This window comes from Enhydra lutris, unplaced genomic scaffold (genome assembly GCF_002288905.1).
Source record: "Enhydra lutris kenyoni isolate GAN:26980312 unplaced genomic scaffold, ASM228890v2 scaffoldscaffold2, whole genome shotgun sequence".
Lineage (NCBI taxonomy): Eukaryota > Metazoa > Chordata > Mammalia > Carnivora > Mustelidae > Enhydra > Enhydra lutris.
The window spans coordinates 5,933,474-5,956,771 of NW_019154086.1; the positions used below are offsets into that span (position 1 = coordinate 5,933,474).

A 23,298-nucleotide genomic window follows, 5' to 3' on the forward strand; every position below is an offset into this window, starting at 1 on the left:
TAAATAAGCTCAAAGTGGAGCATGAGACCCAGTATAGGATATCCGCCCTCTCCAACCAAAAAGACACAAAAAAGACAAAAATTAATAAAGCAGAAGAAAGGAATCACGGAAGGGAGAAAGGGCATCTCTTCCCTCCCACCGCCAGGACGGTCCCTAAAAAGTTCCAGAATTGATTCGGGTGTGGCCGGTGACATCACTACACCTCTTGGCGACCACCAACCACAAAAGCAGGCCGGTCCAGCACGCTGACTTTCCCGCTTCACTGAGATCCAGAGATGGTGGGTAAGGCCCAGCGAGCTGCGGGCCTTACGTCACGTCCGGTTCCGGAAGCGCCGAGGCTAGAAAGGGGAGGCCGAGCGCGGAGGGGCGGAGCCAAGAAAGCGCGCGTTCTGAAAGGGGGAGGGGCCAGGTTAAGGAGCGCCGCGTCACGTCCGGCCGACTTAGAGCCCGTGCGGAGGCGGTGCGGAGCGCTTCGGTACTCAGCGGCTCGGGAACGTGTGCGTTCTGAGAGGCTGCGGCGGAGCCTCCCTATAGAAGGCGCAAGAAGTTGGCAGCTTCGATTGAAGCACGTCGAGCGGCGACAGCAGCTAGGAGTCATGAGCGACAGCGGCGAGCAGAACTACGGCGAGCGGGTACGTAGAGGTGGTGCAGGGGGCGGATGTGTGGTTCCAGCTTGCATCTTTTCCCAGGCCCGTCGGCCTCAGACCTGGAAACAGGAGCGATTTAGCCTCCGAAGTCTGAATCTGGAAAGCATGGGGGGAGTTGGCTTAAAAAGCGTTCGCGGAGAGTGATTTTGGTCGTTAATTAGGACACCAGAGGGTTTATGTGGCCCTCTACCCGAGACGGCGGTTTTTTTCCGTTAGAAGAGGGGGAAGATTAAAAATGGCCGCTGCGTCCCCTTGGTGTTGGGGGAGGGGAGCGGTATCTCATTTCGCCGTTGCTCTCCTGCGAAGCCTCGCTGCCGCCATCTTGGGCTGGCGGGCCGGGCGCGCTGCCAGAGGCACAAAATGGCGGAGGAGCCGCGCGTCAAGGCGGGCCCGCGCCTCACAGGGCCGCGTGGGGGTGGAGAAAGAAAGGCAGCTTTCTCTGGGGAGTTTGTCCGGCGTTTAGTTTAAGAAAGGATCGTTTTATAGACCCCGGAAAGGCGGAATCTGAGGTGTTCTTGGGGTCTCTTTTAGGGTGGGGGAAACTAATCCGAGGTAGACAAGTTCTGGGCGGCTATAGAGGGGGTTGGCGCGGGCTTTGTGTTGGGCCTAAATGGAGGGCTTTTCTTCAATACCGACAGCGCTTTCAAAAGAAAAATAGTTATCAGAGCGTCCAGTGGACTAGACCCCCAGGCCGCAGAGGTTTTCTTGTTTTATGGAGTGGATATTTTCCACGGGGCTGTGGAAGAAACTGGCGGGCAACAGTTTATGGCGCCGTTATTTCCTTTGTTATGAGGCATTCTAATTCTGTGAACCACAGCTTGTGTTGGTAACACTTAGATTCTGAGTCTCCACCCAGATACGGAGTTCGGTGGGGGGGTAATTAAGTTGCAGAAACAAGACAGTTTCGGGCTTAAAAAGCGTGATGCAAAGCAGGTTACAAGCCTTTGGGTATTAATGAAGATGCAAAAATACAAAGCTTGTCAGAATCTTGCACCTTTTGGAGGTTATGAAGAATTTCTTAGGAGGTTAATAAAAAGCATCATAGAACTCGATCTTTCAACTTGATAGGTATGAGTAGGGTTCTTTTACAGTAGACCTGTTAGGTTTTCCCTTTGTCCTACTGCCCATCCTAAGATTTCAGAAGCGGTCGTCAGGTAAATCTGTTCAAATATATTAGCAAGCAGACTCCTATAAAACAGATGTGGGGCCCTTTATTAGGAAGGTATTTTAAAAAAGAAATTCTTATTTTCTGGCATGTTGTTGAACTTAGTGTGTAACTGTGGAGCCAAATCTCATTGATTTAGCCTAAAATAACCAGGCTTCTTCACCTGTTCAGAGGAATATTGGCTTTTTACAATTAAACGTAACGCGATTGATGACACCGTCACGGGTGCGTGTACCTACCATTATTTTTAAGCCCTTGCTTTCTTATGGTAAGAAAGTTTGGACTGAGCCCACAAATTGTTAAAGATGTGATTTCTGATTCTGCCAGTTGACTATGCCGTTGAAATGAACCATTGGTGTTTGTACCAGAAAGCAAAGGGTAAATTAAAGTCTTCGTTTTCTGAACAATTACTGAGTGCTTTTTGGACTGTTGAGAGAATACAAAATGGCTGGTTTCTGAGTGGAAGAGCCCTGGGTTGCATATACCTGAATAAGGTACTTGTAATGGTGTGCTCGTGCAGTCAAATGCTGTACCACTGAGCTATACCCCCAGGGGTGTGCTTGTGAAGACAAAAATTGCCCAAAAATAAATCGGCATATTTTACATAAGGGAGGAAATAATCGTTGGAAGTATTTTCCTGGCGTGAGACCACTCAAGGGAGATCATCCCAATTATTTGACATTCTCGAATTGTTTGTGGGTTTTGTTTTGTTTTGCTTTGTTTTTCCTAGTGAACCATACTTCTAGTTTTTTCCACAATCTTGTTTACATAGGTATTCAATGATGTCTTACGGAAGGAAACTTATAAAATAATTTCAACCTGCATGTTAGAAATTAACTTTTTTCTTGCATATGAGTCTTGAATCCTGAAAGTGTTTCTAAACTTCGAAGTAGTGGAATACTTACAGGTTGTTTAGACATTTTGTTTTGTATGTAGATTGCTTTCCAATTGGTGTATTGAAGCCTGAAGAGGTTAGAAGAGACCTTTTAAAAAGCATGTTGAGGTTCCTGAAGAACGTCTGGCAAAACCCTAAAGCTTAATAGAGCAGTTTAGATATAAGGCCGTAAAAAAGACTAGGTGTGGGTAACAGGCAGGTCTGATTGGCTAAATTGCTTTTGAAAATGCCTGAAAGCAGTGAAAAAGTTATATTCGGGCTAATAATCTTGGACATGCCTGTTATGAATAGCTTCTCTGGAGCCTGAAAAATTACAGTAAATCCACTCTGGGCATTCAAACACTTCAGACTATTAATGTGAATCATTAGTAAAAGCCAAATCGGAACTGGTAATGTAACCACTTGTAATACAAATAACCTCATTTTGGTTGGAATCCCAACTACTTGCAAACTTACCCCATCTCCCACTTAATTTAGCTGTCCAGGATCCAGATATTCCGGTATCCGCAGCCCCAGGATAGTTCTAGAGTTATTTTTTCCTTATTTGGACTTTAGAAGTTCATTTCCTAAACAGATTGGTAGTTTGTGTGCAGTAAATTGTTCTCAGTTTGATCATCCTGATAGAGTGAATTATTGACTCGTTAGAACTGTGGTTAAGTGTGTCCCCTTATCTCCTTCTAAATGCACATTTAGGGTATATTCTAGAATTTTTGTCGTTCACGTTAACACTTTGAGTTACGGTAGAGTAACTTTTACCTTTATTTGTGGGTTTTTTCATGTGAAAGTTGATAGATTTAAATTAAAATTTGTCTTTAGAGTCGACTTTCTTGATGTAGCCAAACCGGTGCAAAGATACTTTTGATCTCCAAATTCAGTTATCTTCCAGTATTGTCAAAAAATTGCTGACAGTTTTTGGGAAAAGGTTGACCAGCTCCTTTGCAAAAAGAAGTATTAGTAGCTATGTCACAATTTGAATGGAGTGAGAATATGATAAAAGTAGCAAGTTTGGAGGTCCATCTACTGTTGAGGGGTAATAAATCTTTAAGGCCCACTAACAGTCATAATATTTAGAGTATGCAATGTTTGTGTAAGTTTGGTCTTGGCACCTGTTTAATGTTCTACTTTCCTAATTGATTGTAATTTCTTTAAGATTCTGCAAATGCATCTATACTTAGAGAATCCAGAAACTAAGGAAACATTACTGTGTGAACCAGATGGTTTTAATTTCTGTCCTATAGTTAGGATTAAAGAAAATTTTCTGGTAGAATATGGGTTATAGTTTTTGTAGAAATGTTTGCAATATAGATATATTATCTTTAGTCTTATTCTTTATGGAGATGAATAGCATCCGGATACCATCCCATCAAACTGCTTTTCAGATTTCTGCAGTTTTTCTCTTCTGCTTAATCTTGGGTTGTCTTTCTGTATTCATTGTTTTTAGCCCTTAACTCTGGGTTCTGATTTTCAAAAACTGAAACATCTCAATCTGTTTCTTTCTAAAGAATTATGGCTATTGTACCAATTCCTTTAATACAGGATTGAATTAATGTCCATTGGGAGGAAATAGTTTGCACTGTTTCACTGAGTCTGGTTAGGTACAAGTCTCTTGAAGAAACCAGGTTGAAGAATATTTTTCTTGATTTTAACTAAGAATGTTTTAATGTTGATGTTGTCTGGAACTAGAAGGTGGCATTTTCAAACAAATTACAAGTGATAACAAGGTAAGTACTCTGGTTTTGTCAAAAGATTAAACAGGAATTCAGGTGGTGAGAGATGTTACTGTTAATAGCATTTACCTTTTCCCCCCTTATCTCCAATAAAGCCCAAAACCTAAGTGATAAATACTAACTTTTTCATAGTTCATATTTACCCAAGGACAGAACTACAGTTCTATATTTTGAGCCTTAGCATTCTGTCTTACATTGATCTGTTTTCATTCGTAATTATTTTCTGAAAAGGGATGGTGATTGAAGTTTAGGAAATTATAAGTGTTTTTACCCAATTTAGTTTTGGGGGGTATGGGTTACATTGAATTTTAGGTATTGTCACTTCATCTTGTTTTTAAGAAAGCCGCCCCCCCCCCAAATGTTTTACTATAGCAATTGGACTTTTCAAATTCCCCAAAATCTTTTTGAATTAGGTAGGTTGTGGAGGTTATTTTCACATTGCTACTTTGATCAATGCAGGATTGCCTGATAGTTCAGCATGTGTGAGGCCCCTTTTCAGAGTCTGCAAGAGATGGTGTTACCACTGATTGAGGCAAGTCAGATGAAGGGGCACTGCCCCATCCCCAGGCATTTTTCTTTTGAAGATCTTTCTCCACCCAATCTTCAGTAGACTTTGACTACAGAAAAATAAAATAGTCCGTTGATGTGAGCATTATCCTTTATATTTCTAGCAGTATCAACACTTTTCTTTGCCCTGTTTCAGTTTTTAAGATACTACCTTGTCAGCAGCCTGTGGAGTTTGTACATGTTTTTAATGTTATTTGAATTCCAGCTATAATCCCTAGAATCGGTTTTTTGTTTTGTTTTGTTTTGTTTTTTTAACAAAAATTGTGTTGATGGTGGGAGAAGTTTTTTGCTTATTTCTAATAGGATCTCTTAACCAAATGGACAATAACATTAGCCCAATAGTTGGTCATCTGGTTTTATTAAAGTGGCCACTTGAGCTTAGTAGTTGAGTTGAAATAAACCTGATATTTACATTATGTAGCAACATGTTTTGATCTTCGAATATAAAAGGAGGAAGGAAGATGGTTGGGAATGGGTAATAAAAGAAAGGCAGGAAGGCGTCCATATTGAAAAGTTCTGATAGCTAGAGCTTTGGCCTCCTCCATTCTAGTATCTTCTGCATCTAAGCCCTGTATCTGTATGTTATCTTTAGGAGGCAGTAAAGAGGAAACCTGCTTGGGCATTCTGATTCCACGATTACATTTGTGCTGCCAGCAAACATTTCCCATTACATTTTAGTGATGGATATTAAAAGAAAATCAATTACTGTGACTCCCTTAAAAAGCTATTTAAAATTTTTCCTGAATTAAATAAACAATTGACTTTCCAAAAAAAACTAGACTGAAAATTGTGCTTTCTTAGGAAAGACATCATAACACTTCCCACGATAGCCATGGTTGTCTTTATATCCAATTAGAGTTATAAGGACTTATTTTTTTTTCCTTTTTTTAAGAACCATTTAACCCAGTCACCCCAAAAGAAAGTAAAACTAATAGGAAATTGTTGACTTGACAAATGAAAGATCATAAGGTGTGAAGTACAGGATAACAAGGAGAACGAGGCTGTTTTGTGAGGACTATTTTGTTCAGGGTGTTTAACAGACACTATTATACTTTATTGATCTGTTAAGTGATGTCGAGTTTTGTTTTTTTTTTTGTTGTTGTTGTTTTTTAATAATTTCAGGAGGTGAGCTATAATTTTCTCCCAATATTGCCACCTTAAAAAGTAGGATTTCTCCTTTGGACTGAGGAAGATTTTAATACTTTGTTCATTGAGGGGGAATTTTAAAGATTCTTTGAAAACACCACTGTTGGATTCAAGTTCGTTCTGCTTTCCTTCATAGCTACTTGGATATAGTAGTTGGTTGACCTGATTTTGTCTTATTATGTTAGTGCTAAATTTAGTAGTTGAACCATTCATAATTCTAAAATGTCACTAGACCAGCTTTCTTAGGGGGTGGGTTTTGAGAACTTTAGTCCAAATTTTCTGATTTCCCTGACATTGTCTTCTCAGAGCTCTTTAAATATGCAGTACAAAAATGTGTGACATTAACTACATTTCTTCACTGTGACATTAAATATATTTCTTTACTTTATAATGTAGACAAGTCACAAGTCGTAAGCTTCTCCAACCCTGAGCCTTGTCATCATTGTACAAATGAATTGTCCGTGCTTTCCTTTCTTGCACTTTTGTATTAATGTGTCACTTTTTGACTAGAGATGTGCTTTGACACTTAATATTTTCTCTTGATGAATACAATAAGAAGTGTGAAATGTAATTAAAGTTTTTTAATGTTAGATGAACAGCAAATGTTCAGTTGCGCACTTCGCATTTAACTTAAGCATGATAAATCTATTTGAAGTAGACAGTTGAGGTTGATTACCTTATGTATTATAGAACCAACAGGAAGCTAGTTTCAGTTTTTTGAGCTGCATATTGTAGGTTTTTTGTTTTTTGTGTTTTTTTTTTTAAGTCCAAAAAAAGGGATTTTTTTTTTTTTTTCTAGTTTCAGTTTTGGCACTGGATTTTATCCTGGAGTTTTAAAATATCTTCATCCTGTTCTTTTTCTATTAAGGTTAATGTTGAAGAAGGAAAATGCGGAAGTCGTCATTTGACAAGTTTTATAAATGAGTATTTGAAGCTCAGGAATAAGTGAAGCTGAAATTTGAAAAAATAAAAGAAAGAATGCATGCTAATTATCAGACCAGAAGTCCCACTTGTAGAATATTGAGCAATTTGTGTGAAGTGGGGAAGATGAAAGAAGTCAGAATTTGAAACGGAAGAATGAAGAAAAGAAATAAAAATGAAGTTAAGATAAGAAGTAATCTGGAATCAGAAAGCACTACGCTAAGTAATTACTAGTCTGTTTATGTGTCCCTGTATATTTTGCTAAACATGCATGCATTATTTGTTTAATAGAAGAAAATATATACAGGGCAAAGAAGTGCCTTCCAGGGGAAACGTTTAAATTAGGTAATTCTAATTTTAACTTCTTAGTCAAATGATTGAAATGCAATTTAAAAAAATAACCCTTTGTAGTCATATGTGAGGCAGGAATGAGCTCTCCAGCATGGGTAACAGTTGGCTTCATGTTGTCCCTCTGGATTTTTTTCATCTAACTCTGCTGGTCCTGGGGTATGAGGGAGTCCTCCAGAGTTGGAATTGGTGGTTTGTGCCACTTCCGTGGACTCTTAAAATTCACTGACCCCTGTCCTTCAATACTGAGAAATGTATAATACAGTGTTTTCTGTGTTTGTCATAGTTTTCCTAAAGAATGTCTTCGGAATAGTTATAGAACCGAACCCTCAAAATTGAAGCAAACCAGTGAGCCGGATAGTTAGCTCCTTTTGGCCTTTATGAAAATGTTCTTTTTCCAGATGGCATAGTGGAAAGCTATGACCAATTAGGCCCTACCTTTTAGGATGCAGGTTCTAAATTCACAAGTGATTCTTAATTCATTTCTGTTCAATGCCTTTTCCAGCTGAATGACTAGGATCATTGTTTTAAAAAATAGCAGCTTGCCTTAGAACGAGGTGGGTCAGTACAAGTGAACAGGATCTCTGACTCAAAGTGGCAGTAGTGGTAGATGCTTTATTCAGAAAACAGCTTTATTCCCTTTTCTCATTTTCTGCTATTAACACTTAACTGTTAGAGTGATGTGAGAGGTATAGATAATAAAGTAGCTTTATTCTGGTTCCCCACTCCCAGTACTTGGGAAAAAAAACCCTGAAAATTGTTATTTCCCCATCTGTGTGTTTTGTTTTAGTCGAATAAAAGAATCAGATGATCAGTGTAATGTTGCTTTCAGTTGGATGGGACAAGTACACGGGTCAGAATAATATCCAGTGGTAGCTAACCAACAGTTGTCCTCTGTCGGGAAAGCCAAAGGTACCACTTGTTCCTGAAATGAAGACAACTTAAAAAAACTTACTCTGAGAGTTGTTAGATTGTCTAGCTCTTGGAAAAAGTGGCTTAAATGACATTTCTAGAAGGATCTGTTCTCTGGGGTTTTAGGGCCAACTGTCAATGTGAGATTTGTGCTTTTTATAATTATTTCTGTATTTCGCAAGGAGAAGAAAATTATTCCCATTTATAGTAGTTTCCAGCCTTTGCTTTGTCCCAGTTACTGGTTTGTAAAGTTTTTTGCCATGTATAAACTAATAACATTAAGTTAATGTTAATTTTGCATTCTGAATTACTTACAGATTAGGCAGAGAGCTGAGGTAAGAGAGATGTGAATGGATATTCTATTTCTCATCAAGCCCGTGGATTCTTCTATTAGGAGACCTGAAAAGGTCCTTGGGGTCCAAAAGAGGAAAGACCTGTTAAGCCTCTTCAGTGGAAGTAAAGCAGTATGGAATATGATTATATGGTCTAAGCTGGATAGATGTGTGGTAAAACTAAACACTGATTCTGGTGGACCATCCCATCCTTCAGGGTATCCCCCTCCACACTATGACCTGTTGGCCACAGTATCTTTGAGTCTGACAGTGCCTCCTCTCACCCCTACCCTGGCTGTTGGGGAAGCAAGAGGGAGATAGGCCTCTTGTCCTGAGGCAGGTGGAAATGAAAATGAGAGAAACAAGGTTCCAAGGAGATGCTTTTGCAAAAAAAAAAAAAATAGGTAGCATAAAACTCCGAAATCGAGTAAATCAGTGAGACTTAATTGGCATCATAAATATGTATGGTGCTTCTAAGAAATGTAGAAGACCAACACCAGAGTTACTAAAATAAGCTCTAGTTCAGGGACTTGTATTATTAAATGTTATGTAGGTTTACTGCGTACCTGTGGTTAAGAGGCACTGTTCAAAATCTAGTTGCTAAAAATAATACAGGAGAAACCTAGTGATTTGATGGTTCCAGATGATTTCCACTTCCTTCATCTGTTTCAGAAAGTTTTTTTTTAAGATAGTGCCATTCTCGGAATAGGGGGAGATGAAGGTTATTTTGTTGAAAGTCTTTGAGTTTTTTTTCTGACATTCTCCTTTTAAGATGTATATTGTTAATATTATAACTAAGCTCAATCTACAAAAACTCGATACTTTGAGCAGAAATTCAGGGAATTTCTTGGCTTTGATACTTAAATTAACTTTAAGTTCATGATTCTTTTCTTTGAAGTATTGAAGGTCCAGAATAGTGTTTCTGGTAGGGTTTTAAGGCATTGACACACAAAATTTTTTAGTCCTGAGAGTGGACTTTGAGTTTTCTTTGTGTGGAGGCTTTCCCAGCTGGTTTTATAGATTTGCTGGTGGATTAATGTTTAAAGTTTGTATTTAGATTTGGCTAATAATTTTAGGTCTCATTTCTTCTGGACAGGCTAAATTTCCTTGAATATGTATTTCCAAATTAGCTAATGGCCAAAATATCTGCAAAAAGGAGTTTAACTTCTTTAGAGGAAACATCCCCGAATAGGAAGATAAGAGGTGGAGGCATTGTTTAGGTGTTAGCCTAAGCCTGACCGAACAACAGTGTAAAAGGGAAAATCTTGGCATTCTGGCTGGTGTTTCCTCTTTTCTTGGCCTAAGAAGTGATTACTCACAAAATGTATATGCATATAGCCAGCTAGTTTTAGAGGCTGAAAGGAAAGTCTTATAATTTCACAGATACTATATCTTTGACCCTTAATCTGCTAGGCTAAAAAGCAGTCTCTTATCAGTGGGGAGACTGGTGAAGCAGGTTAGGAAAAGGTTTTTCTGTTCAACGAAGCAAGAGGCACCTTGACTTTCTACATTTTGTTCCTTTATATTCCAATCCCTAGGCTGACTGATTTGTTAACTATAATACTTTATTGGTAATCTTTTAACTCTGTTGTGAGTTGTTATTGTGAGAGTATTTAGCTCTCCTTTTCAGAGTAAATTGTTTTCTTTGGTTTCCATTAAAAGCTGTAATAATTCCATGAAGTAATCTTTTCTAGCATTGGAATAAATGAAGGCAGTTAACTTTTGGGGTCGCTTTTTCTATTTTCTCTTTCTAGGTTAGCTTTTGCCTGTGGTAAAAATGTCGGAAACCTCGCCCCTGTTTTTTGAGAACTTCTTTGTCCAAGGAGAGGGAGGTGGATTGTGTTTTTAAATGTCAATGTGCAGAATATTTGCCAGAGAATGCCAAGAGATTAATTGGGGTCCCCAGAGCTGCAGTACATCCTTTAACCCTTCTTTGTTAATGGTAGCTGTTCTCACTAATAAGGGTGTCATCTTTTTCTTTGAGCCTTTTTACAGTCAGTCCATGGGATGGAGAGGAGGCTATCATATTTCGTGTCCCTTTACACCATGTTTTAAAACAACCAAAATCTTAATTGGAAGTTTCTAGAGTTCTTTCAGGCTTAGAGACCAGAACTCATTTTACTGGCTGAGTAACTCTTTTCTTTCCTGTTCTAAACTTAAAACTTGAGTTTCTTCTGTATTGCATATATATTTTTTTCCTGAGCATCATAGAAATGATCTTCCAGATTCTCTCCCATTATGCTGTAGTTTACAGAACATAATCTAAAAAGGCTTCCACTATAATTTAAAATCCTATTCTACCAAGAATGGCCAGAATATTCTGAAAGTGTATCACACAGGGAGGTCTCCAGTGGCACTTTCATCCAGTAGCTTTTAACTTTGGGTCTTTAGGGTAATGTGTTGTTTCCTTTTGGGTCTGGCTGGTTCTGCTCTACCTTGGGTGGAAAGACTCACTAGACTTGATGCCTTTTAATTTGCCTTAAGTTGGAACCTAAAATAAGGTGGTCTTGCTTGATGATACATGTTTGCTGTCAGACTGAGTGGGTTTGTTCTCTTAATCCACTGTTCTGTTTTTGGTGCCTTGGCAGAACATTTCTTTGTTCCATTACTTTATATGTATGTCTTTTTTTGCTGAGGAGTTGACTGTAAGTTTTGACTCACTGATGAGCCAGTTACCGTTTCCCCATTCTTTTGCTGGTTTCTTCAGAGATTTTCCTTTCTGTGCCACTTAATCGGGTAGTCTAGTTTTGATTGGGAAAGCCATGGCTATATAGTGTGTACCAAGACTTCGGTTTTTCATACAATTCTGAATTCCCTCCTTTCACAGACCTTGGTAGGAGCCCTTGATTTAATCTGTTCTGGTTTTAATAGGTCCTTTATGTAACTTACCTGGCTTCTTATTCCTAGATCCCTATTAGTTTGCCTTGGTTCATCTCCATTTATCTCAGGAAGCTGTAGATCTCTGGCACTCTCTCAGCTCCTCTTTCTGCATAGTTCACTGCCTTTCTGCTGTGGGTCTATCTGGTTGCTTTGAGATTCTTAGGGCCTCCCACCATGGTTAGATGGAATAGGGTTTTGTGTCCTTCAGACTGGTCCTTGCTTTCCACTAGGTTTCTGCCTTTTTCTAAGACTTGAAACAGATTGTCCTTGCCTCTTTTCCCACTCAAAAATAAATAAAACTTGAGAAGTTGAGGTCTTATGGGGGAAAAAGCATTTTAAAAGTTTTATGACTTTCATAGGATTTTATTTTGTTGATGGCAGCTTGATTGATACATAGATATAAGATATAGGTGTCATAGTTAATAAGATTCTTTCTCACCCTAGTCTTTATGGAATAACAGTTCCAAAACACAATCCTTGGACAGTTCCCTTAACTGCTTGGCTTTGGCACCCCTTTCTGAAGAGTGTGGGATCAGTTAACTCTTATCCCAGCTCCAGAAAAGGTGGAAGTTCAAGTTAATTGGCTTATGTCAGTTGGAGCAATGTAAATATACCAGGTATATTCAGTTCCTGCCCTTACCTATGTTTTCTTATCTTGGAAGGGGATTGCTTTCCCTCACCATTTATCTCACAGCAGCTTATTTGTTTTTAAAGTTGCCCAGAAAGTATACAAATTAAACTTTTGACATCTACGTGTAGGAATCCCGTTCTGCTTCCAGAAGTGGAAGTGCTCATGGATCTGGGAAATCTGCAAGGCATACCCCAGCAAGGTCTCGCTCCAAGGAAGATTCCAGGCGTTCCAGATCAAAGTCCAGGTCCAGATCTGAATCTAGGTAAGAAAGACTGTCTTGGGATTTTCTTCTGTTACTCTTAGCTTTGAAATTGGTGTGTGCTTTGTAAATTAGGTAGATAGAGAGGGTTAGATCATTTGTTGGCTTATTTAATATTGGTACTAGCAATGTACTTACATAAGTTCTGGGACAGAAGACTAAGTGATTAAGAGCCTGGGCTTTTGGCATTAGGGTTCAAATCTTACCTCTGTTTTTTCTGGCTTGGGCAGATTACTTAACCTTTTTCTACCTTAGCTTCCTTATCTTTAAAAGGCGGTTTAGTAATAGTACTAGTTCTTCAGAATTGTGAGGATTCGCTATGAGTTTAAGTATGACAAATAGACTGCAGAACATTGGCTTTCATAACTGCAATTCTTGATAAATAGGTGTAGTCTAATATTATATACACGTGTGTATAAATCAAATAATACCTTAACACAGTGCCTTTTTTTTTTTTTTTTTTTTTTTAATGTTGGTTAAGAGTAGGCTATATGTCCTTGTATGCCCAGGACAGCCTCAGTTTATGCCTATCGTCAGGCATAATTAACTGCACCTCTTTTCTCTCTTCCAACGTGTCCTGTCTGGTTTAGATGACAACTCCTATCACTCTAGTTAAGAGCGATTGATTGGTTTTTAAAACACTGTTGGAGAAGATTATGGTGATGGTGATTTTATCTTAAGTGAATGGTGGGCATAATGGGAGAGACCGAAAAATTAGAGGATGGTACACTGAGGGAAAAGGTGGGCACAAATCCAGCTAGTATGAAGTACTGCATGTTTTATGTTTACCAAATTTTTGAGTGTGTTACCTGATCTTAAGTACATTAATTTTGATTTTGATTTTTATTTAAAGAAGTGGAAGAGAGATGATAGTGGTTTGGAGCTCTTCTAGCAGAGTTCAGATGATTGTAGATAAAGAAGAAAAATCTCAATCTCATGTTAATATATGTCTGAATTGTGTTCTGTCTTTTGGAATTTTAATTCTAGATGACTAAAAGAATTGAAAGCTGTATTAATCAGTTATTTAGTTACAACCCCAAACCCTTTGTCTTACAGGTCTAGATCCAGAAGAAGTTCTCGAAGGCATTACACAAGATCAAGATCTCGGTCTCGCTCCCATAGACGATCCCGTAGCAGGTCTTACAGTCGAGATTATCGAAGACGGCATAGCCACAGTCACTCTCCCATGTCCACTCGCAGGCGTCATGTTGGGAATCGGGTAAGAAGAAAAAATTGTTTTAAGAATTATGTCTCTCTCTCCTTTTGAAATTAGAACTGATATATTTGACATCTGTAGACTTTAGCAGTATGCACATGAGTTTAGAGACATTTTAGTGTTTTGAGGTAAGTCTCTTTAAAAGGTATTAATGTAATGGTCTACATTTGGGCTATCAATCACATGTAAGCAAAATCTGTGACAGTGGTATATCAGCTCATCCAAAAAAAAAAAAAATCCCCATTGTACATTACATTCTATATGTACCATACTAATATTACTGAGGTTTTCTGGATTAGCTTTAATACTCTTTAGAATGCTTCTTGGTTTTTCTGTTTAATTTTAAGCGAGTTTATTTTGGGTATTAAGGCTTATCTTCCCTGAGACAGTTTTTCCCTCTGGCTTATAGAGGTAATGCTACTCTGATTATAGAGGTAATGCTACCTCTCATTATTCTTATGTCTAAAATAAATTCCTAGGAGGTGAATACCTTGGGCAAATTGCTTTCCAGTATCTTCCCACCAAAATACCAGTTTTGGTATTCACTAGCATGAGTCCTTACTTCTCCCCTACATACACACACACACACACACACACACACACGCACGCACACAGTTTTGAGGTTGAAATCCTCTTTTCAGTATTTTCTTTGGTGGGGGGGTGGAGGCTGTTACAGCGAGAGAGAATTTTGGGCAGGCTCCATGGTCAGTGTGGAGCTGGATGTTGGGCTTGGTCTCAACCCTGACATCATGACCTGGGTCAAAATCAAGACTGATTCTTAACTGAGTCACCTAGGTGCCCCCTTTCTGCCCATTTTTAATGCTTGCAGCTATTGCCATAACATAACCGATTTTAGGGCACCTGGATGGCTCAGTCGTTAAAAGGCTGCCTTCAGCTCTCAGGTCATGATCCCAGGGTCCTGGGATCAAGGCCCACATCGAGCTGCCTGCTTCTCCCTCTCCTGCTTCCCCCGCTTGTGTTCCCTCTCTCTGTCTCTGTCAAATAAATAAAATATTTTCTTTCTTTCTTTTTTTTTTTTTTTTTTTTTTTAAAGATTTATTTATTTATTTATTTATTTGACAAGAGATCACAAGTAGGCAGAGAGAGGAAGGGAAGCAGGCTCTCCGCTGAGCAGATAGTCCAATGTGAGGCTCGATTCCAGGACCCTGGGATCACAACCCGAGCCAAAGGCAGAGGCTTTAACCCACTGAGCCACCCAGGCGCCCCAATAAAATCTTTTTAAAAAGAAATACCAATTTTAAATTTTAATTGTTGGTTTTAAATCTATAATTAGTGACATTTGGGGTGATACGATTTTTTTTTTTTTTAACTTTGATTTATGATGTTTTAAGGTTTAAAATTTATTTTTGCATTTCTAGGCAAATCCTGATCCCAACTGCTGTCTTGGAGTATTTGGATTGAGCTTGTACACTACAGAAAGAGATCTAAGAGAAGTATTCTCTAAATATGGCCCCATTGCCGATGTGTCCATTGTATATGACCAGCAGTCTAGACGTTCAAGAGGATTTGCCTTTGTATATTTTGAAAATGTAGATGATGCCAAGGAAGTAAGTAAAAGTGTACCTGTATTTTTTTTTTTTTAAATAGTCCTATTGTTGGCTCCCAAGTACTAATGAACTTGGATAAGGGGTTTTTGCTTTATTGTACTGTAAATAGGATATATTTATAGTTAAAACTATCTTATTTGTAAATATTTATAAAAATATATCTTATTTATATTGGATAGTTTGTGGCTTTGTCACAAGTGTGTATAATAACGTAGTATTATCTTTTGAAGGCAAAAGAGCGTGCCAATGGAATGGAACTTGATGGACGTAGGATCAGAGTTGATTTCTCTATAACAAAAAGACCACATACCCCGACACCAGGGATTTACATGGGGAGACCCACCTAGTAAGTTTATTTTTAAGATAAAGATTTATGGCTGAATGCAGTTTCTCTAAGAACTACCATGTACAAGGGGAGAATTTTTGATATTTCACCCAGTCTTGCCACAGTGCAAATCATTCTTCTTTTGTGGTTTTTTTTAACTGGGTAAGACTAGTCAAAAGAAAATATTCGATGAAAACCATGCATTATGTGCTGCACACTGATGACATCCCAGCATATCCTATAGAACATATATCTGGCTTTGCTTGGTAATTAATGTTCTTAATTAGACCATTTTTATCATAATGGAATTTTAACCATTATAGTTAAAAGATTTATAACAAACTCTGCATTTTAAAAAATTTTTGTTTTCATTAAGCAGAGTGGAAAACAGTTTTTGCGTTGAACTATGATAGGGTACCTCTCTCCTTTGTTGTCATTCTCATCACTGTTTGTATTGATCAAAAGCTCTGTGTTCAAGTCTTTTTAATTTAAATTTTCCCATTCCTGAAACCACCTTCTTCCAAATATTTAATTTTCCCTTCTTCTAGGAAAATATGTGGGTTTAACAATTGACTTTTGAAAGCAAGTTAGCAGAATGTGTGTTCCCTTAACCAAAAGATGCTTTTTTTATGTATTTATGTATATTGTTACAGGGAGCAGAGAAAGGACGACATTTATCCCAAATTAGTGAAATCTTAAATAAGAATAATAATTCTTTTCCAGTTAACTTTTCTGTTGGAAAAGGCCTATGAATTCATAATTAGGGAGTTATTAGTAGATATTATTTTTGCCCAACAGAAGAGAGTAAAGAGATGCTTGAAGCAGTTGCCTAGTCATGTTCTTAGAATTCCGCTCCCAGGACCCAAATGAGCCATGCTTCTGCTGTTGTCTGAACAGCTTTAAACAGTAACAGTTGTACCTAGGAAGATAGAAAAGGAAGGCCATGTGGTAATTAATGAAGAAACTCTGAATATATATTTCACTGGGTGAAATATATTTATGAAGACGTATTACTATTCATAGTGGCAGCTCACGCCGTCGGGATTACTATGACAGAGGATATGATCGAGGCTATGATGATCGAGACTACTACAGCAGATCGTACAGGTAAGTTAACCATAGTATGAGATTAAGTAGCCAAAAATGGAAGGCAGGTATCCTCTCTTCTGAATCATTTGCAACATAATTTAAGGCAAGTGCCTTAAAAACACTAAGTTTAGTGCTTAATAAAGTCTTTTTTACACTAAGAAATGTAGGGCTAGAGTTTAAATTAGATTTTAAGGTTCTGTGTCAGTTTAATATGAATGTTTTTTCTTTTTAAACATCAAGCTGTAAACCAACTGGAATTCCTGGTTTTGAGCATGGCAGTGGAACCAAAATTACATAGACCATACTTAACTTTTTTCACTTTTTTGTTGCTTGTTTTTTAAGAAAAGTTCCATGAGCTGTGTTTTTAAAGTAATTGCTTTATAAAGCATTTTTGGTGTCTCAAATGTATAATGTACTGGAGATATAGGGAAGAGTCCAAAGAAATAATTGCTGAAGGGTAGTAATTTGGTATCAGGATGGCTAGAGATTTTTTTAATACAGAAAAATCCCTTTTTTCCTTAGAGATTAGTAGTAGGGAAATAACTATCATACCGAGAAATACTTGTGAAGATAAAATGAAAATTCTTTATTTTAGCTGCAGCAGGTAATTTAGACCATGTCTTATGAAAATGTAAATCATGTGATAATAAGTGATTGGCCACACAGTTATCTTTGGTGCCCTATTGAGATGTGTCTGTTTTTGTGTACACTGTTTGAATGTTTAAAGAAGTTGATGATTGTCAGCTATTACCTGTGGAAGTCGAGTCCTTAAAGCTTGCTTCTGACACTGTGGTCCAGGATTTTATCCCCAACAAAAACCTTGTTTGAAATAACATTTGTGTGTTAATTGCCACTTCTAAGGGATTAATCTGTGGAGGCTGGGAAGATTAAACTTTCAGGTTTTATTTGAATTCACTTGAGCATTTACTTCAGAAGTGTAATTTGTTCTGTTACTCATTTTAGCCACCAGAGAGAGCTCTATGCCAGTGTGTAAAAAGGGTGACGAAAGTTAGTGCTTTAATCACTTTACTTAAAAAAATGACCTTACACTTCTCTGTGGGAGTTCTAATTTTAATTCATAAATAATACATTGTTTTTAAAACTTAAAAAAATATATGTGTTGCTTTTCTGCCTTCACAGAGGAGGAGGTGGAGGAGGAGGAGGATGGAGAGCTGCTCAAGACAGGGATCAGATTTACAGGTATGGCAGGAGAGGATTTTAAAATCTGCACAGTACACAGTAGAATGGCTCAGAATGGCTCACCTAAAGACACTTGGTTACTAGTATTTTGGTAGTTACTGTAAGTTGCATCACACAATTTGGATTGCATGAAATCCATCAAATAACTGAAACCAGTGATAGTGTTTTACATGGCTTCATTTTTGTGTTTACAGAAATAAATTGGGCTTATACTAGGTAATTACTCAGTGGCCCCCTTTTGTACCTTAATATGCAACAATGGTATAAGTTAAGGTTGCTGATTAAGCGTCCATAATATTCTTAGTCTTTATTCCTTACAGCTATTTTTTGTGTGTGTTACTGCATTTTTTTTAGCTTTTAATGAGCATCTAAATAAGCAAGTGAATATTCAAGTCAGTCTTAAAAAACTCCTTGAAGTACTAGTAAAATTTATTTTGGGTGTTAGTTTATGAAGGTGTGCTTGGGATTAGTGGTTTTGTTATCTAACATAGACTTGAAATACTGTGACTACTGCAGTCTTTATATGTCAGTCTTACTTCAATCTATGGAGTCTTAGATGGTCTTGGCATTTCTTTACAGAAGGCGGTCACCTTCTCCTTACTATAGTCGTGGAGGATACAGATCACGTTCTAGATCTCGATCATACTCACCTCGTAAGTTTTTAACTTGATATGACTTTATATATTAGTATAGTTTGAAGTTACCAAACTACGGTAGCGGGATAATTGAGGTAGTTTTATATGTATTATAATCCACCCACCCATCCTCAGTTTTTGTGTGTAGGGTTCAAGGTAGTATATGAAAACAATCCTTGGGATGTTATTCTTAATGCTAATTAAAATAGTAAATGTATACTGTATTCTGGTCACCATTTGTAGCTTTTTTTTTTTTTTTTTTTTGAGGAAGGGTTGCAATTTTTGTACAGCCTGGAAACATTTGGGTGACTTTAAACCTTAGTTATTCGGGGGTGGAGTTATACATCCTAGCTATTTCTATTCAGTGTTGGTTCTTTGATTTCTAGTGTAACCCATTTCAGGAGAGAATCTGCTGCATAGAATTTTCTAATGGTGGAATAGTATAAAAAATCTCAACATTAAATTATACTTGATAAATAAGCTTCAATACTGAAAGACTGATTATTATTTCTTCCTAGGTCGCTATTAAAGCATGAAGTTGAAGACTTTCTGAAGCCTACCCTAGAGTTGGGATATTGTTTGTGGACAATATTTTTTATTGTCTCCTGTTTAAAAAGTGAACAGTGCCTAGTGAAGTTAGGTGACTTTTACACCTTTTATGATGACTACTTTTGGTGGAGTTGAAATGCTGTTTTCATTCTGCATTTGTGTAGTTCGGTGCTTTGTTCAAAGTTAAGTGTTTTCAGAAAAGTATGTTTTGCATGTATTTTTTTACAGTCTAAATTTTGACTGCTGAGAAGTTTCTATTGTACAAAACTTCATTTAAAAGGTTTTTCTACTGAATCCAGGGTATTCTGAAGATCGAAGCCTGTGTGTAAAATGCTACCAAATGGTAAAAAGCAACAATAAAGTTTGGTTTTTACTTTTCTTTCTAACATCAATGCTTAGCAAAACTGTTCAGATTAGGTTGTCAGTAGTAAATTTCAAAACTAAAATACCCATTTTCCTCCAATCCGTGAGACATACTCTACTTAATATACCTGCAACTAAGTGTTAAAAATTATGCTCTGTAACCCTGTACTGCTAGTATTAGAACTAAAGAACTTTCAATACAGCCAATGCTTAATGCTTATATAAATGTGGATTTGTCAGCCTTTATGTAATCTGTATCATATAAAGCAGGGAATAAGAAAAGAGGTACACAATGTATGCCTTTAAAAGGCTATTTCTTAAAGCTGTTACAAGGGGATAATGGTATTTCAACTAGTTATCAGCAAGTGACAATACATTCCACCACAAATGTACTCTTGTTCTTCTAGCTTTTTAGACTATGGGGAAAAAATGAGTGCTTCAGAGTTCGGGAAAAGAGAAGGGAGCACTACACCTGTATTGTGGATGAACTGAAGACTTGCCTGTTCATTTTTTAAATATTATTTTCAGGTCCTTTGCTTACCAAAGGAAGCCCAATTTCACTCAAATGTTTTGAGAACTGTGTTTAAATAAATGCAAATGAAAAGAGTAAAAGGCTGGTACAACTCAGTTGACCTAGAAGATTTTGTTTTAACCTTGTTACTTAGAGGGTTTTTTAAAATAGTTTTTAGTCCCTTGTATGATAACCCTTGAGCTGAAATGTATTCTTTGCCTTTTTTTTTTTTTTTAATAGTTAAATTATACGTTCTGGAAAATACCTTTAAGAGGGGAGTTAGTTACTTGATTGATTGTCTTCGTTAGGATGATACTACAGTACATGAGTCTAGTCTCCACACCTGTCCTGGGGGTGGCCAGATCAAGGGGAAATGCAGTAGGCAAGTAATTTATTAAAATCATTAAGTATGTCCTAGGTATTTTTTAAAACACTTCATATATATTAGTTCATTTAGTCTGTAGCAACCATGAGATGTACCTTACCTGAAGTTAAATAACTATTAAATGGCAATGCCAGGATCCAGATGTGGGCATATCTCCATCCAGTCTATGGGTGATGCCATTCTGCCACTACTCTAGATAATCAGATGAATGAGAGTAATGGTGATGGGGTTCCTGGCTGGCTCAGTTGGTAAAACATGCAACTCCTGATTCAGGGTAGTGAGTTCATGCCCTATGTTGGGCATGGAGCCTACTTAAAAATACATATATATGATTCATAGGCAATATTAGCAGGCCTTAATTTGTCGCACTGGGTGGTGTCTCACATGCATACCTGTCTCCTACTTTCGAAACTCAACGTAAAATTCTGCATGTTTGTGTTTCTAAAAACTACCTGGAACTATGTTTCAAATTTATTGTCAACTAGTTTGAGAGTAAGACTTGGCACCCTGGATAGTTGTAGAATGTGGTCCAGAAGGAGTTGTAGTTCTGTAGTGTTAAGAGTGTACATGAAGGAACATGGTACCACTTAGAAGCTCTCTTGCTAGGGGAAAGGACAGGCCAACACCTAAGCAGTGAGTGTGAGAACTGTGGACGTCAGTGTAGGTCTCACTGGATGAGTTCCCCTACTCAAAGACCTACCTCTCATTGTATTATTGTATTATAGTATGTGGAGTAAGAAATAGATTTCCCAGCTCTCTAATTGACTTCAGGTCTAGAGCAACTTTAGAAAGCATCCATGTCTAATTCATGTATCCCAGGGGGTGTTGGCTTGCAATTAAATCATGTAAGCTACCCATTATTCTGCTGTGGTGGTTTTTTTAAAGCTAGTGATCAGTTGAGCTTTTGGATCTGGAAGCATTTTGACTTAAAAATTAATACCAGGAGTGTATTACAGGCAGCAGACCTTGAAAATTTAGAGTTTACCAGGTTTGATGGGTGGAGATTCCTTCCCTATTCTGGGATAGGAAACAAGTCATCTGTTCATGTGCTCTGATAGTCATCATCTGGTAAGTCCCTTGGGTTGACTGTTGGCATACACCAATTAAGAGAGACAAATAATGTCAGAACCATAGGAGAGCCATTGGATAAGTAAGTCTTGAAATTCTTGCCTTAAGGCAAAAAAACCTCAGGTTTTTATATGCCAGTACTAACAATACATTGTTTACTGCTGCAGGCCAGGGATGATTGAAACCAAATGCAAAGTTGATTTGGAGGTCTGCTGAACTAAAATAGTTAAAATTCATAATCATACTTGGGTTTTGTGAAAGCACACATTATTCAGGAAATGTCAGATCCCAACAATTGGCATTAAGATTGTGTTTTTTGTTGTGCTTTTTTTTGGAGGCCTTTGAGAACCCCAAGCCCTCCAAAATGGTCTTAGTTGCTTTCCTTGCATAAGGAAAGTATGCCTCGGGATAAAACGAACAATGCCAACCCTCATTTCCTGTTAATCAGTATTTCAACTCCACAGAGGCGCAAGGGGACAAATTAAGAACTAGGAAAAAAGTTTCACCCAGAAGTGAAATTTATTTACATTATCAAAATTAGGTAAATTTTACAGGGAAGGATTTATTGATAGGAGTGTGCACACCATCGGTTTTGTTTCAGACAACAGACCGAAATCTTGATTATATAATTTTTAAAACCTGGATCTTGTGAACATAGGCCTGGCACAATAGAGAATTCATAAGACATTGTTGAACTCTTTGAAGAAGAGGCCAGAAACCCAAAATAAGAACCACCTGTGCATATCAACTTTACTAATTTTGGCAAAGGGTTGTGCAATCATTTGTGTACTTAACTATGTACAGGAGAAAAAAAATATCCAAACTTAACCAGAAATACTAGATACTGGCTTGCAGTTAAACTAGTTCATGGGAATGAGAGACAGACACTGTTGTGATTTAAAAAAGAAAAAAGTTAAAACAGGCTTGGAACTAGGTGACTAGGATTCTGTTGAAACTTACTTTGTGGTAAGTGTGGGGGAACTTTGAATCACCCAGGGGAGAGGGGTTCCCCCCCCACCCCAATCCTGTGTAGGTTTTAACTAGTATCCTCAACCAGGAAGATCCTCATAACCTTGGGATAAAGGCCAATGGGAAGCCATTTAGGACTTAAGTCATCCTGTCTCTGAGAATTGAGGGGTGTAGTGATGGTGGCTCTGGCAAATGGAGAATGCAGACATTTTCCATTTCTTGCTTAGTTTTGCCAGTGTGTAGACTGGTGGACATTTTAGATGGTGATTTTAAACGCAGGTGCTAATCCAGATGAATTTTCTGTATTGGGACAAATAGGTCACTTGGTATGTCCCTAAAATCTAAAGGGTTTTTTTTCACTCTTCTGTTCAGCGCTAGAAGCAATATGCATTTGTGTGGGAAGGAGAGCAGTTTATCTTTCCCTCTTAAGTTTTGAATTCCCAAAGGTAGGCAAACTGCACCCCTTGTACTAAGTCTGGCTGGTTTCCAGGTTTTTTGTTTTTTTTCCAGCTATAACCATTCGCTTAATGCATTATATATGAGTGCCTTCACATTACAATAGCAGCATTGAGTAGTTGTGGCTGACCTCCTACAGGAAAATTTCTGCTTGCTGATACTTTAGTCCGTGGGTAACTAACTGATCCACCTCCCTGTTCTACCGAGCCTGATTTGTACGTGGCTCTCTACCCTCTCTGCCTGCATCACCCAGAATCAGACTTCAATGTTCAAGACCCACTCAGAAGACCCCAATGATTAACATCAGTTTTCCCAGTGAGAACTAAGAGTAGTGTAAATCTCCACTGTCTTGGTCTAAAAGGTAACTGAGTTCATGGGTATCTCCTAGACAGTGTCTTGTGACCTCACTATATGGCTAAGTAGCTGGATAGAAGGGTTGGTAATAAAGCAATGAACCTGTATTTGAGTATCTGTTCACCTAGGCTAAACATTACTATCACTTTGAAGAGCCTGTCTTGCTAGTAATAACCAACC

At 37.9% G+C, this 23,298-nt stretch overlaps 1 protein-coding gene across 2 annotated transcripts; it reads left to right on the plus strand.

Moving 5' to 3' along the window:
- Positions 1–428: 428 nt before the first annotated feature.
- Positions 429–20,002, plus strand: LOC111147512 (transformer 2 beta homolog). Of its 2 annotated transcripts, none has more exons than XM_022503553.1 (9): positions 429–632; positions 12,300–12,433; positions 13,487–13,649; positions 15,026–15,214; positions 15,445–15,560; positions 16,563–16,646; positions 17,769–17,828; positions 18,411–18,481; positions 18,982–20,002. In XM_022503553.1, the coding sequence occupies exons 1-9, from the start codon at positions 597–599 to the stop codon at positions 18,990–18,992; spliced, it is 864 nt and encodes a 287-aa protein (XP_022359261.1). In that variant the 5' UTR covers positions 429–596; the 3' UTR covers positions 18,993–20,002. The 2 variants fall into 2 exon arrangements, with proteins under 2 accessions (XP_022359261.1, XP_022359251.1); XM_022503543.1 differs by having other exon boundaries at positions 18,408–18,481; positions 18,982–19,987.
- Positions 20,003–23,298: the final 3,296 nt, after the last annotated feature.